Source organism: Nestor notabilis, unplaced genomic scaffold, assembly GCF_000696875.1.
Source record: "Nestor notabilis isolate BGI_N333 unplaced genomic scaffold, ASM69687v1 scaffold7186, whole genome shotgun sequence".
Classification (NCBI taxonomy): Eukaryota; Metazoa; Chordata; class Aves; order Psittaciformes; family Psittacidae; genus Nestor; species Nestor notabilis.
This window is the reverse complement of record NW_009932288.1, coordinates 30,346-45,662: the sequence shown is the minus strand read 5'-3', so window position 1 is coordinate 45,662 and position 15,317 is coordinate 30,346. Positions and strand designations below refer to the sequence as shown.

The window sequence follows — 15,317 nt, the reverse complement described above, 5'->3', positions numbered from 1 at the left end:
TGAAGTGTAATGCGGCTGCGGTGTGCTTCCCTCCATGCCGTGCAGCTGGAGGAATTCACAAGTGATGCAACTAATTCGTTGGAAGAGGGTCTTGGGGCGGTAATTCACTTGCGTTCAGTAGAGGAATTGCATGCTGAGGAATGGGGCTGAGTGACTTTCCCAGGATGTCTTTTTTGGGGGTTTTGTTTGCTTTTGATCGCTGCCCTCAGCGAGCATTAAGGTTGAAGGTGCTCTAGGCTTCACTGTGAATACTCAACGCTTCTCGCTGCTTAAATATATGCTGCTATTCCCGTGCACGACATGCTTAAATGAGTATATCAAGTATATCATAACCTAACTGTTGTGTTAAAGGTCCAGGGTCATTGGGAGTTGGGATAACTATGTAAACAGTGCTGCAAATGCAGTTCTTTTGACCTTCGGTAGATGTCACATTCTTGCTATGTTGTAGTTCAGATTCTTTTTTTTAAACTTTTTGTTTCTATTTCCCCCACAGTACTTAAGAATTGATTAGTGGTGTGGTTCTTAGAGCTGAGGTTTAAACCTGTTCCGGAGTTCAGGCATGATGGGGAACAAAGTATAGGAGTTGTAGTAAATCAAAGATTATAAGCTTCATGTGGGTGCAGTGTGAGGAGTAGGAAATAGAGTTGGTTGCAGTTGGTATTGACCACAAAGCCGCCATTTCTGTATTTCAGTTTGCCAGTAGGTAGGTCATTTTGAAGATAATGCTGGGAGTGGCAAAGGGCCCTATTCAAAACATTTCCTTTCTGCTTCCATGTGGTTAATAACTTCTCTGCGTCACGTGGCTCCTCGTTTGTGCTCTTAGGGCTGCCTAAAAACCACCCAGGGAGGCTTGAATCAGAAATGAATGGTCCTACCTGGGGAATGACCGGTTTACGACGCGTGTTGTAGTTTGAAAAGCGCTTTCCCCGCTCCCAGTAGAGGCCAGATGTGAACAAAAAGGGGCGTGTCTGGTGGGAGAATTAACTGCGCTGAGCTGCAGAGCTTATTCATGGGTGCACTTCACTTCTAGTAGTGCTGCTTACTGCCCTTCTGCCAGATGAGGTGTGATTTCAAGTGGCCTTCTGAGTTAAAAGAATTAAATCGGTCTTCCCTGCTGTTTTGTTTTCATTTCTTGCTTCTATATTTAGCACTGGATTTTGTAAACTTTAGGAGTTGTGGGGAAAGGACAGATGTGGAGTGTTAGTTTTTATTTATTTATTCTATGCGATGTTTATTTCCTTCTGTTTTTCCAGGTAGATGTTGTAAAAAGGCTGACTGCATGTTGAGATGGAGCTCTCAAAATGATTGTTAGTGTAGTAATACTTAGTATTTTACTTCAAAATACAATTAAAGAGATTGGGTTTTGAAGTTAATATCTTTTTGTATAGAAGTAAATGAAGTTCCTTGACACTCTTGCAAATAAGCATTTCTAAACAAAAGATTTTTCCCTGTTTGTATGCTTCTGTAGGATTTTCACTTAATTAGTAATTACTTGGGTTGAGGCACAGGTTTGTCTTGCTCTTAACTTTTGAGCATGACTTAAACATGCAAGGCATAAAATGAATGCTTATTTATACATGGAGTTTAGTAAGAGCAAATCTGACTTCTGGCTTACTCTAAAGGGTTGGCTGGGTGTATGGAGGTGTTTCTAGAAGTTTCAGATGGTATCTTTCTGAGTATGCAGGTGTCACTGAAAAAAAGTTAAGAGTAGAGCTCTTGCAGTGTCCAGACTTCTGGCTCTTACTCAAATGAAGCTTTATGGAAGACTCTGAAAAGGAGGCTGAATGACAGAGAGCTGTTGTAGGGGGAGGGTAGGAATATGTGTTAAAATCGCCAGTGACTGTGAGAAAAGGGCAATAAACTTGATCAGATGGTGTGAAAAGGGTAGAGTATAAGTCACTGTCCACAGTTCTGTGGCTTCTGGCTTATCTTCTGGCTTTTCACAATTGCCTTGTACCAGTCTCTGGCGGGTAATCATCTTAGATGCACACCCACAATCACATACACCCCACCTGATTTTCTTTGCTGCAGTATCTAGGACAAAGACTTCATGCATGTGTGGCTGGTTTTATGGGGCCTGAAAGCTCCAGTCGAATTCCATTTCAGTTTGAAGTGGTCTAATATGGTACATGGAGTAACCTGCTTACTTCACAGTCCTCTTACTTCATCCTCTCAAAGTGCCTTCAAGCAGTCAACTACCTTAGTTTCAATGCTAATTTTTTACTTGGATGTAGTTAATTTACAAGGTTTTGTTTCCCCCCAAGTATTTGGAAAACATCTTCTAATCTAACATCTAATTTCTTGCTGTGTGTGTAGATAATGCTTCACTTACATAACCAATTGTTGAAAAGCTTTTTAGAACTGATCTTCTAAATGTGCATTTTGGGCTTGGAAGCTCAACATCTGACTGAGATTTCTAGTACGGGTTTTGGTTGTAACAGTGAGGTGTTTGTACCAGCAAACTTGCTGGTTTACATGTGTTTAGGGGCTGGTAGGGGTTGATAGCTGAATTTGGGGAATTTGATGAATTCTTCAGAAAAACTTAGTCCTGCTCCTTGCTCAGCAATTGAGTGTTGTAGTTGGTGCTGTCCACTACTGCTAACATAGCTCACCTCATTCAAATGAGATGCTTAAGTTGAAGCACTTGCTTTATAACTACACAGAATAATAATTTGGTTTTTTTTGTTTATTTTGCAGTAATCTATGCCAGCAATTATGACAATGTTAGCAGACCATGCAGCTCGCCAGCTGCTGGATTTTAACCAGAAACTGGATATCAATCTCTTGGACAATGTGGTGAACTGCTTGTACCATGGAGAAGGTGCGCAGGTAATGTGGACTTAGAATCTATGTGTATTGACTGTATTTAACCTTATAGCAAATCAGTTGAGCAAAATTAATTCAATACAAATCGGTAATATTAGTGAATTTACTCTGCTACTGACTGGAATCTCACTGGTAATTCATGTGGCCTGATTTAAAGACAGGCCTCATGTTATGAACAATGGAATGATGCTTGGAACAATGTTAGTTTAGTGTGTGTTCATTTCTAGCATGCCTCCTGCTATTGAGAGGTGTTGCCAAGTAAAATTTGGTAAGGGCACTTCTGCTTGCAGCTTGCCTTCTCTGACTTGGTCCTTCAGGAAGGTCTGAGTTACCTGTAGTTTATTATTGTGGATGGGACTGTGAAGGCATAAACTTAGTGATGGTCTTACTGAAGGATTGTATTTAAAAGAAAAATGATAATGACATTATTTCTGCATTTGTACTTAGAAAGAATCATAGACTCAGAAAACCATGAAAATCAAAGAACCATGTCACACACAATTTAAGATAAGAGTTTGTTCTTTCTTGTATCCTCTCCCACCTCCCATTATTGTTTGTCTGGTGGTTCTTTCACTCTTTCTTTGGCCTTAGTGCAGATTGTGAAGTCTAAGTTTAAACTGGGAGAATGTGCATTTGTGGGCTTGCATACATTGTCTTGAAAGTGAATCTTGTATTGCTTTGATGTATTTCTTGAACTACTTCGGAAATAAGACTTAAATGTTGAAAGCAAGTATTGCTAGAAGGGTGTTGGCAGAGGTCCTGTTCTGGCAAATGTTAATTGTTTGTGCTAAACAAATTGGGAGTTTCAGTGTCGGGCATCTCTTCCTAAGATACTCTTGCACAACAATAAGTGAATTAAAATGAGACAAAGTAGCTGATGCTTTTCTATTCCTTCCAGCTGTTAGATGAAACAGTAATATACTTGCTTATACTTGTTTTGTGTATGTCTTAAAAAAAAGAAGCTTTTGTAAGACTTAATAATGTGAATTCCTACAGGTTCTGAAAATACTGTGCTGTTACTTGAAGTATTTGCACTTTGAGTTTCCTGAATTCAAACAGTTACTAGCCATAGTTTTCTAAATGCTGATATGACAGAAAACCGCTTGTAGCCTTCAGAGTATGGAGGTTTGAGTTCTTGTTCTGTGATACGTTTGTGTATTGTACTGCCTTACAAAGTAGGTGGTGCTTAAAGTATTGTTTGGTTTGAATGGAGTTTAAGAAGTTGGGAAGGTTTATGAGGAGAATAGAAGATTAACATTAAATGAAATGATCGAATTGCCATTGTTTTGGTGTTGTGAGAAGTTGCTTCACTTGAAACAGCTGGGTATAGTCTCTGGTGTTGAGAAGATTAATGTAGTAAGAAGCAAAAATTCAAGAGCACTTAACTGGCAAAAGTGAAGTAGGAGAAAACACTATTTTTAAGTGCATGTACTAATAAGAGTCACTTAAGTGAAAGTTTGGTTTGCTATTCTAGTACCTTTTCAAAGGTGGAGAGCTCAGTGAGTCTGAGCTCTTACCTCTTCCAAAAGTTCCTGGTTCTCTGTGGGGCCTATCAGCTCAAATCATGTCTTAAAGGGTGACAGGAATAAGAGGAGTTGAGGAAACTTAAGTATTAAAATTGTGAGATTAACAATAGTTTGCCTGGAGTAGATGAGTGTATGTTGGGATAAAAAAGGTCTAGAATGCAGCCTGGATGGCCCATGCTGAACTCGCGTTCAAATTCGCCTGTCTCCTCCTTCTGCTTAATTCTTATTTCTGCTTGCAAAACCCTTTATCTGCTGATCTCTGTTAGGCAAGAAAAGCTGTTTTATGTCCTAATCTCTGGTTGCTTTTTTTTCCTGTTCTTGGGGCTTTTTTTTTGGTGTATGACTCTGAAAGGAATAAATATCCTCAACCCTACCCCAGTGCACCAGACTTCAGACAACTCAGAGATATTTACCTGGGCTTATCCCAGACTCTTTAATTCTACTGGTCTGTTAGATCTTCACATGCCCAGAAGGATTATTTGTTATCTTAGCCTTTTTGGTAGCAACAAAACAGTGAGGCTTCAATCTTGATTCAGCATTACTGTTAGGTTTATACTGGTTTTAAGCAATTACAGAAATTGATGTCCAGAAAAGGGGTTAGCAGGTGTGAGAGCAGACTCTTCAGTTTTTGGGAGAGGAATATTGAGCTGTGAGTTGTTGATGTTGAAATTTGTTCCTGTGATACGTCAGCACTATTAGAAGCACTGAGGAGGCCACTATAAAAACACACCCAGTCTGAACCTGGAAGTAGTACTTACTCTTTCCCCTTTATTTTATTTTAAAGCTCTGATGTCATACTGTGAGAATATGGTTGTACTGCTTTTGGATTTAAAAGGAATATTTGTGTGGTCCTTATCCATATCAAATCTGCAGAGGTTTCCTTGCTAGTCTGTGCCAGGCTGGGAACTGCTCTACTCTATATGCTCAATTGTATGAAGAAGGGATGCTAGTGTTGTACAGATATTTTAGATATTTGCTCTGTACTGTTGTAGCTTTTAGTTTTTATTTGTTAAATCCCATACCCAATTTGTTTTGTGCATTGTATGTGTATAGATTTTTGGGTCTGGATGGGGTTTTTGTCTTACTGAAGAACATTATTTTCTTACAATAGTTGGTGATTAGCTCAAGTATGTTCTCGTAGCAAACTTGAAATCTGCACAGCTGTAGTAAGTTCTGTTGAAGTTTATCCTAAAGTAAAGCTTTAACTGCTGTTTAATTCCATTGGATTGGCTCTACAATGAAAGAATGAGCTAAGTTATGGTAATTGTGATGTGAAATGTTCATCTTGTTGGTAAGACAGTGTCTGATGGTGTAGATGATGCAATTTGCAGCAAGATTTGTCAGAACACTGCATTTTTGAAAATAGCTATCATTTGGCTCCTTAAAAAATGCTTATGGGCATGCAGGCTTTTGAAAGGATAGCTAAAATGAATTCAACTATTTCAGCATGTAACTGCTTCAGATGAGGGTTTGCAAGTGACTGAAACCATCGTATCTAGTACAAGCAACATCAGTCCCAAGGAAGAACAAACCATTAGCATGACCAACTCTCTTCCTCCCCACAACCAGTTTCTATTACTGTTTTGTAAGCTACTAGATATATCAAGAGGTTCCTCAAAAGTAGGGATTGATGGTCTCTAATGCTCTGCTCCCTGTTTCTTCAAAATAAAATCAACAACTTTGCAGCATGATACAATACTCCTTAAAGCTAGCACTTCATATGAATCCCTTCAGTGGAATCAGAAAGATTGGGTGCCCTTGAATACAATTTTACCTGGATGACTTTCTTGAAGGGGAGAAAACCTAATTCTCTAGTATGTTTTCCCTGTAATGTGTGCTGTTCTCACATGTTCACTGCTGGTCTAGGTGAACTGTTCATTATGGAAGAGTGGAAGTAAGAACAGGACTGTTGTGCATCAATGTTTTTTTTGAGTTTGGTTGTTAATACTTCAGCTGTCACACAGAAGGAGGCTGAAGGGACTTGTTGCACCTGATTGAGTTCTGTAGCACTTGGATAAGTGGTTTAAAGATGTGTTATATGTTAATGTGTTCATTAAGAGTATATAATTTCTTAAATCTAATGCTAATACTTTTTCTGTTAAACTTGATTTTAGCAAAGAATGGCACAGGAAGTCTTGACTCATTTAAAAGAACATCCTGATGCGTGGACAAGAGTTGATACTATTTTGGAGTTCTCTCAGAACATGAATACCAAAGTAAGCAAATTAACTTTTATTTATTTGGATTTCCTCTTTCTTCCATTCATAAACTTTGAGGAAGGTATCTCATTTTTAGCCATAGACTTTCTTGATTCAAGCCACATTTTTTTAATTGTCTTGTTTCCAAAGTTGGCTTTAAACAAGAATTGTAAATGGACAAAAGGACAAACCTCCTTTTATATTGACAAGAGTTTTTCTCCCTTTTTTGTTTTTTCAAGGGAAGAGCTAAATTGGAAATACAGGATTTTTTTTTCAAGGCACATACAAGCATAATGCCAGTTCCAAAGATGGGTGTGTGTCTATATGCATCTGAGTAATGAAAAGTCTCCTAGAGCCACATTTTGTCCTTGGATAAGTGCTTGGCTGCTCTTGATCGTAATGAGAGCCACATGCGCGTAACTGAGGAGAGAATTTGTCCCTAGGTGTATTCAAGACAAAATAGAAACCTTTCTAGGCCAAGATTTTGAGCAATCGATGAAAGTTAAACACCCCAAACCCTCTGTAGTAGGAGATTAGTCTTTACTAATGTGCAGAACACATTTACTTTGTACTGCTGGTTTAAATCCATCCATCGTGGTAGAGACTCAAAGGGGCAGCATTCAGGTCTTTTTTTGACAACTTTAAATGCTTAAGACTTCTGAAGTTTGAAGCGAAGAGTTGATGGAAATGTGTTTTCACTGTCTTTGATTATCTCAGATAACTGACATGCATGTTTTTCTGCTTGATACACTCTGTGTTCGAACAGAAAATAACCGTGTTTGGCTGGTTTCTGAAATCGGGGGTATTCATGAAGCAGTTCCATTTTTCATTGCTCTCTGAAGTTTAGGGGAAAAGAGTTTAAAGAACTTCCTCAAAGTGCTAACCTTTAAGTAACAGTGTTTGCCTGTTTGCTTGCCTGGTAAACTTTGCTTTTTATACTGACAGACATTACTAATGTTTAAGTTGATTTATCAACAGTATTTTTAAAAACTCAAAATTTGTCTTGTGAAAAATGAGATGATTAGAGGAACAGAAAGAAAGCAACAGGTAAAGAATTCTTCAATTTACATAAATTGCAAATGATTTGGTGCTAAATTTATGCACTATGACATTTGGCTTTTATGCAATCATATTTTTTCTTTAATTAAAGCTGTTAACACTACCTGATATTAATCATAATGTTCCATTATGTTGATTGCTTGTAATAGGAAGAAAAGGGGTGTCTTCCTGTGCAACTGACACAGCTAGGCTTTGACGGCAGGCCTCCACAAGGTCTACCCTTTTGATTCCCTTTAACTGAATTCTGTTCATCAATTGTTTTTGTTTCTTGGGAGGTGGGAGGGAAAGGGATTCGGTGCATAGAATAAGTAATAAGGGTACCACAGACATTTCTACCACAGGGATCATTTCATGCTTTTTTTTCAGTCTTTGCTGTTACCTGTCCCTCATCTACATAACTGGGTGGTGAATTGCTATTAGTTAGAAATAAGCAGAACCAAGAGCAAATGAGCTTTGAAAGACTTGTTTTATGAGCAGTTGTGTGTTCTGTTGGAATAGTTCATTTTATATACCTCTGATAGTTCAACTAGCAAAACTTTTTAACTGGTGTCAGTGACTTAGTTTTGGACTTAGTGTGCCTGATTATCAGGGAAATAAGAAAAATTAGAACCATCAAATCAAATGAAGCTAAAAAACCAAAATGAAAAACCCAGAAAGCCCCTTGCAGAGTGTTCAGGCAGGCTGAGGAAGCCTTCAAACATGGTATGTGTAGGTGAAGACTGCATACAGTGATTACATTATTGCTGCAGTTTAATTTCATATGCAAGTGTTAGGAAAAAGGAACAGTACTGAGGAAGATATGAACAAGACACTAGCAGAGGGCAGAATCGGAGTCACATCTGTACAAAGGAATGAGTAGAAATCTAGACAGCATGAACCTCTTCACAGTTTAAGGTACATGAATCTGAATTAGATACTTGAGCAGATGATGAGGGATAGGTGTAGCAAATTGCTGGAGGCGTCTCTCCATTGACTCAGAGGAAATCATAATAAGCAGGGAACAGAAAGACTAGAGATGAGGTCTGTCCTTAGTTTAGGTCAAGATTTTCATTTAGGTGGTAGTTGGTCATCTTGTGCTTTTGTAAAATGAAACTAGATTTGCCATTCTGGTCTTAAATAAGTTGACTTGTAGGAAAAGTCTGGAAGCAAAACATTTGTGGTTTTAGCTGTTGTGTGAAAGGGCTAGTGATACATGTGCCTGCAGAATCTAGAACTTCAAGTGGTGTTTAGGTCTGCTTCAGGAAAGTTAACACTGTCTGATACCAATGTGTATACTTCCAGCATTGTTAAAAGCTTTTGTAAGTATGTTTTGTATTGTGAGCCTGGATCAGTTGTAGATGGTGTCTATGAATCTATAGCAGTGGCTGAAATCACTTCCTGTGAAGCGAAGCGTTTTTCTTAAGAACGTTTTCATACATTTCCTTCTGTGAGCATTTCCTTGATTTCATTTAGTTTTTATGTTGGGTAATTTTACAGATTTAAAATCTAGTTGATAAACTTTTGCTGCTGACCATGGAGAAGGAAAACACCATTAACTCCCTGATAACACATACTTGGTCCCCAAGGTTTTTGGAAGATGACAGAACGCAAATGCAGGATGTACATGAAGCTCATGGGAACTGGGTCTGATAGAGAAGCAAAGGGATGTAGGTCATGTTGAGAACAGCAAAAGTGGTGTTTTAATACAATGTAGTTTGGGACAGTCGACATTGTGTTTTTTAACTAAGCTGAATTGTTTATGATCCCTTTGGTTGAAATGCTCATGATCCTACTTTGTATAACAACTAACCGTTTTAAAGAGGAACTCTTATTCTCAGCCAAACTTTGAACTGTGAAAACTTGAGTTTTACCTTTCAGGCATTGATGTGATGACTTTTTTTTTTTCTTCCTAATCCACTGCAGATAAAGTAACAACAAAACTCCTCGTCCCCTTTTCTCTCCTGTCTATTCATGTTAATGGGGTTTTACATATTAAAGTTCTTCCATCATAGCACCACAAACTTCTTTCCCTGTTACTGTGAGTTGGCAGTAGGGACAAACGGGCAGAGGGACTGTGGCCTTCCCGATTACTTTACAAACCTAACGGTTTTGGGTAAGAACATAGGAAGGAATTCCTGAAAGGTAAAAGGATTTACAAGAATTTATTCACATTTCTATTATTCTTTGACTGAGCACAAAAGTTCATCTTTAAATAGTAGAAATAGCTGCCATATTGGGGTGGGTATTGAAATTAAATAAACCTGTGGGTTGTCTTGCTGTTCCTAAAGTAACACACCAGGGAAGTTTGGGAATTCCTTTCTGTAGGAAGTGCCAGTGTCAGGACATGTGATGCTAAGACAAGATCTTTTTTTTTTCAGCTCTTAGAAGAACGATAGGAAGCTTGAGACCATCCAAGCTGCTAAATATTTTAGGAGCCTGGTTGTGTTAATACTTGAACTTATGAGCAGTCATTTATGATAGAAATTCATATCTGGCTGCTACTTCTCCAGATAGCCAAAATTGTCTGCCAGAGAGAGGGCTTTTCATTAGTATTATTTCCCCCCTCCCCTCCTGGTGTGAGCATGATCAAACAGCAGGACTTAGAGTAGCGAAGAATAAAACAAGAAAAGAAAAATGCATGAAACCTCAGTAAATGGGTGAATTAGACATATATATCTTTAATAAAATTGTTAGTTTAATAATCTTGAAGTCTTAGATGTTAAGTGTGAATGTCTGATTGAATGAGAGTCCTGAAAGTTAGTTAGTCCTACAGTAATGTACTCACATTTTGTTCTTCTCCAATTTCAGTATTATGGACTGCAAATCTTGGAAAATGTGATAAAAACAAGATGGAAGATTCTTCCAAGGAACCAGTGTGAAGGTAGGGAGGGATTTTTGTTGTTTCCTCTTAACTTTGTGTGTTAACTGAGATTTAGACTGTTGGTCCCCATTTAAGTAATTCTCAGCTTCAAATCCAATTAGACTAGTAACTTTTTGTCGTGTAGTAAGACCATCTGTGCTTTTCTGGATGATTGAACCATGAACCCTTTTGTGATAGTGGTCCAGGTGGAGTGGTGAGCACCTGAAATTCTGTGAAGGTAAAAGGTGTGACTGATAGTTTTGAAGCATCATTGGTTAGGTGTTGTACTGGCTTACCTGAAGAGGTCTAACCATAGGCAGCTTCTGAGATCAGCTCCTGGCTCTGAGGTGGAGGGTTTGGCTCTCTGTAGTTGGCACAGAAGTGTACACAGCCCCACCAGTATCCTGTCATGTTTCTGGTAGGCTATGTGGTCCATCTGGTAGCATGTGTAGGTTTATGTAATGTTGAGATTGTAAGCTGTTGTGATTCTTTTAAAATAGAAACACTAAGTAAATGCATAGTCTTAACAACTAATAGTAATTCATTCTTCTAGGCAGTGAAATACTGTAAAGTCTGCTTTAATTCACATCAGTGTATGTGCAGCTACGTTGCTGTAATTGGCAGCACAGTGTGGGGAAAACCCCCGCCTTCTTTTTTTCCCGTCTTCTGTCATTGTGGAGTCTGGAAGTTTTAACATAAATGCTGTATTGTTCAATTTATTTCAACTTTTTTCCTTCCTCCCAGCTTGCAATGTGTGCTGAATTTTAGACATTGCCTATAGTACATGGAGGTACCTCCATGGTACAGGATTTGTGCTTGTTCACATAGCTTTCTGTCAAGCCATGATAACTTGGGACTTCAAAACATTAAGTACTTTAAATTCTTGACATTGAATGTTCCATACTTCTTAGTAAATGCTGGTCTTGGAACTCATTAATGTTATTACCATTTTCTGTGTTGTGCTGTGAGTTTTTATTAACACTGCTAAGATGTGTTTTAAATTATTACTAGGGATGCTTTGGTTCTGAAACTATATTGATTAAAATGTAGGTGTTGATGGAAGAAAGTGTGTAGAGGAGAGACTTCCTCATTGCTGTGGTTACTCTTCGCACCTTCCCTCCCCCATCCCTTCCAACTACAGGTTGACAGATAAAGCAAAGCTCTTTGAAAGTGAAAGTAAGGTTTCACATTCATTTTACTCTTGGAAACACACTTGTAGGTTTCTAGGAAACAGGTTCAAATGAGGCTCAGGCACAACTATGTCCTTCTGAGAAGTGCACACAGGGAACACACTGAAGTTAAGTCTTCTGTGTACCTTTAGAATATCTCAACTTACTTGTATCTTGTTATATGAGCACTTAGTTTCACATCTTGGAAGGTGCTCTCCTAATGTTTTTGGCTGTGGCAGCAGAGCAGGAAGAAAGTAAAGAGTCGGTAGCTGGAAGCAGTTACTCAGCTTACTACTGCCTGCTGGTGAAGGGAAGTGTAGTAGAATAGGACACAACACTGAGGGAGATTTACCTGATAGTTTGGAACTGAACAAGTGCCAAATACAGCATATATATAGTTCAGTAATTTTAAGTCTTAAAAAGGCACACTCTTAATGCATAGAACAGATGAGAAACCATGGTGGTAGGGTGAGGTTGTTGTCGGTGCTTCGGATCATGTTATCTCATCTCAAGATGTCATGGATACATGGCTTAAATGAATTGTGGAACTGCTGATATATTTGAGTTGGTGCTTTAGACTTTGGTTACTTCACTGTGCGCAGGCATGATGGCACTGTTTGAGTGGTTCCTGTCACCTGTGAAGACACAATAACTATAGCTCAGTACATTGCAATGCAAGATAAAGTTACTGTCTGTAGCTCTGCAGTCAATTTTTAATTAGTATTATTTTTTTTCTGACTTTTGTACTTTTTCTGAAGACTTCGGGGAGGGGGAATCCTTCATCCTAATGAATAAGGAAGAAGCTCTTCCCTGTGAGGGTGCTGAGGCGCTGGCACAGGGTGCCCAGAGAAGCTGTGGCTGCCCCATCCCTGGCAGTGTTCAAGGCCAGGTTGGACACAGGGGCTTGGAGCAACCTGCTCTAGTGGAAGGTGTCCCTGCCCGTGGCAGGGGTTGGAATTTGAAGAGCTTTAAGGTCCCTTCCAACCCAAACCATTCTATGGTTCTATAATGCGTGTCTTTAGTTCAACCTCTTAAAATATTTTTTTCCTCTCACAGAGCTAAACTAATACTTGTGACTTCTATCTTCACGTTTCAGAGGAACTGGGTTAGTTGGTTTTCACTTGTCTGTTTTTTTTTTTTATACATCAGTAGAAGAGGAACTAAATATATTTAGCTACCATGGCATCTTGGCCTTGGTGGTTTAGAAGGGAGAATCAGTGTTTAATCTCTAATCCAGTTTCATTTGGTCTGTGGTGGTAGTTGATGTTTATTTTTTGGCTGATGGTGCTGACTGGTACAAAAGAACTGCTCCAGAGCTCATTCGGGTGCTTTGATTACCTGGGAGATGAGAAAACTGGTTAAATTGAGGGTTTTTTCATCCTGGCTCCAGTTCTTCCTTTAGTTGACAGGATTTTCCTTTTGGAAGTGTAACTAGTAAAATATGGGTGCAGGAAACAAATTCAGTGTGGAAAACAAAGCTTAGTGCCAATTCCTGCAGGTTATAAATCAGTTAACTTTACCTTATATCTTACTTTATAAGATTTAATATGTCTAATTTGTTTTGTGTAGTAAATACAGCTGACAGATCTTACTTTTGGGTAAGATGAAGCTAAATCCATTTATGAGAAAACACTGTTTTCCCTTTTTAGCAATAGTAGTGCTTAAGAGTTGAAGAGCAGCCTGTGTACAGCTGAGTGAATGGAAAAGTTGTATTTCTCCCAGAATTTTCAGGGAGGTTGTTTCAAAAACTGTCATTAATTACAGAGCCTGAACTGTAACCTTTGAGCTGTGGGGTTTTCTCCAAGTTGTACATCAGGATGACTTGTTGTGTCTTGAGGTTAGCCAGGGGTTTGTTACTGCTTCAGTCAGAATGTCTGGGAGGTTTTAGCTTCCAAATCCGAAATGTCAGTAGGAAAATGTGTTCTTTAGACTTGAAACTCCATTCTGAAGTTTGCTTTTATTTTAAAATAGCTTTTAGTTGAACTCTTCTTCTGGCCATGGTACCTTTAAACTTGTAGTCGTGGTTTAAGCCCAGCTGGTAACTTGGTACCATGCAGCCACTCACTCTGGGCAGGATGGGGAGGAGAATGGAAGGAATATAAACTCCATGGGTTGAGATAAGAACAGTCCAATAACTGAAGTATAATACAAAACAGTTACTACTGATAATAATGATAAGGGAAATAACAAGGGGAGAGGACACAACCGCCCCCCCCCTCCCGACCGATACCCAGCCCGACCCGAGCAGTGATCTGGGCCTTCCGGGTAACTCCCCCCAGTTTCTATACTGGGCATGACGTGCTGTGGTATGGAATACCCCTTTGGCCAGTTTGGGTCAGGTGTCCTGCCTCTGCTTCCTCCCGGCTTCCCCTCCTCTCTGGCAGAGCATGAGACTGAAAAGCCCTTGATCAGGGTAAGCATTACTTAACAACAACTAAACCATTGGTGTGTTATCAGTGTTGTTTTCAGACTAAAGCCAAAACACAGCCCTGCACCAGCTACTAGGAAGGAGAATAATAACTGCTACAGCTGAACCCAGGACACTTGTAAAAAGCTTTTCTATTCCTCAGATGTCATTGATTTTGAAGGCTGAGGATTGTAAGCACCTTTGGAGAGCTCATCTGTATCCTCCCATAGTTCTAACATGGGAATTGGGCAAAACAGTGAATTTACTTTTCTGAAATACTTATGTGATGAGTCTGCTTTTTCTTGAATTTTTTTTTGGGGTTATCAGTGGGTTATCTAGAGAGAAGTGGAATTTATGGGGCACAACTGGTAAAATTAGGTTAAATCTGATGCTTGGCCTGCGTGTTCAGCCTTGAGACATGTTTAACCATAGACCATAGCAATGGATTAGACTTGCTCTTTATAATGCATTTAGTCCCCAAGAGAATGCTTTGGATTGCTTATATGTGTACAGATGGTGTAATGTGGTTTTCATTCAGACCTTACTGAGGCTGCTTTAGTGGAAGGTGGGTGGCATCTTCCAGAACATCTCAGAGTGGTGAACTTGGCTTGTTTCCAGAGTATTGTACTGCCATTCTCAAGCAAAAGTTTGTAGTTACAGAGGTGATACTAAATTGTTTTAAACTCTGATATTCTGTAGAGTTGGTTGTTTAATAATACTTACAAAGGATGTAATTTGATTAAAGTGCTGTGGTCTAAGAAGGATTTTCTCTTACAGTGTGAAAATCTGGCTAGAAATAAGGGCTCCTTGGTCCTCAATTCAGTGATACGTGTCATTAATCCTGCAATGGGTAATGGAATTCAGTTCCTGTGAACAGAGTGAGATTGTCTGGAGTGTTTTGTGCTGGGATGGATAAGCATTTCTTCATTATGAAACCTGAATTGCTTGTACAACTTCCCTCAAAGTGAAGTGTTCAGAGAGATGCAGTTTAGTGGCTCACAGTAAGGCTCTGGAGTTAAGTGTAAAGCTTTTGATGCAGTTGAAGCTGCTGTAAAGAGTTTGGAATGATGAGATATTTTAATGGAAATTTCTGGCCTGCTTCAGGAAAAGATGTTTTTTGATTCTCTGTGTAACGAATCGGGAATGAACTACATGGCACTTGTGTAAGACAAACTGTGCCCTTTATAAGAATTTCCATGATACCTCCCTTTTCTGTTGAAGAGGAAACATAATGGACTGAGTTCACTAATGGGGACAGATGGTTTGTGGGACAATATAGGAAAGCACTGTTTC

The 15,317-nt window shown here is 39.1% G+C and overlaps 1 protein-coding gene across 1 annotated transcript in view; it reads left to right on the top strand.

Moving 5' to 3' along the window:
- Nucleotides 1–2,693: 2,693 nt before the first annotated feature.
- The window catches only part of XPO1 (exportin 1), a 35,319-nt gene continuing 22,695 nt past the window's right edge, over nt 2,694–15,317 (top strand). Inside the window, exons 1-3 of the mRNA XM_010016314.1 lie at nt 2,694–2,829; nt 6,467–6,568; nt 10,397–10,469. Coding sequence (XP_010014616.1) covers nt 2,704–2,829; nt 6,467–6,568; nt 10,397–10,469 — 301 coding nt within the window. The 5' untranslated portion in view covers nt 2,694–2,703. The remainder of the gene's footprint in view (nt 2,830–6,466; nt 6,569–10,396; nt 10,470–15,317) is intronic.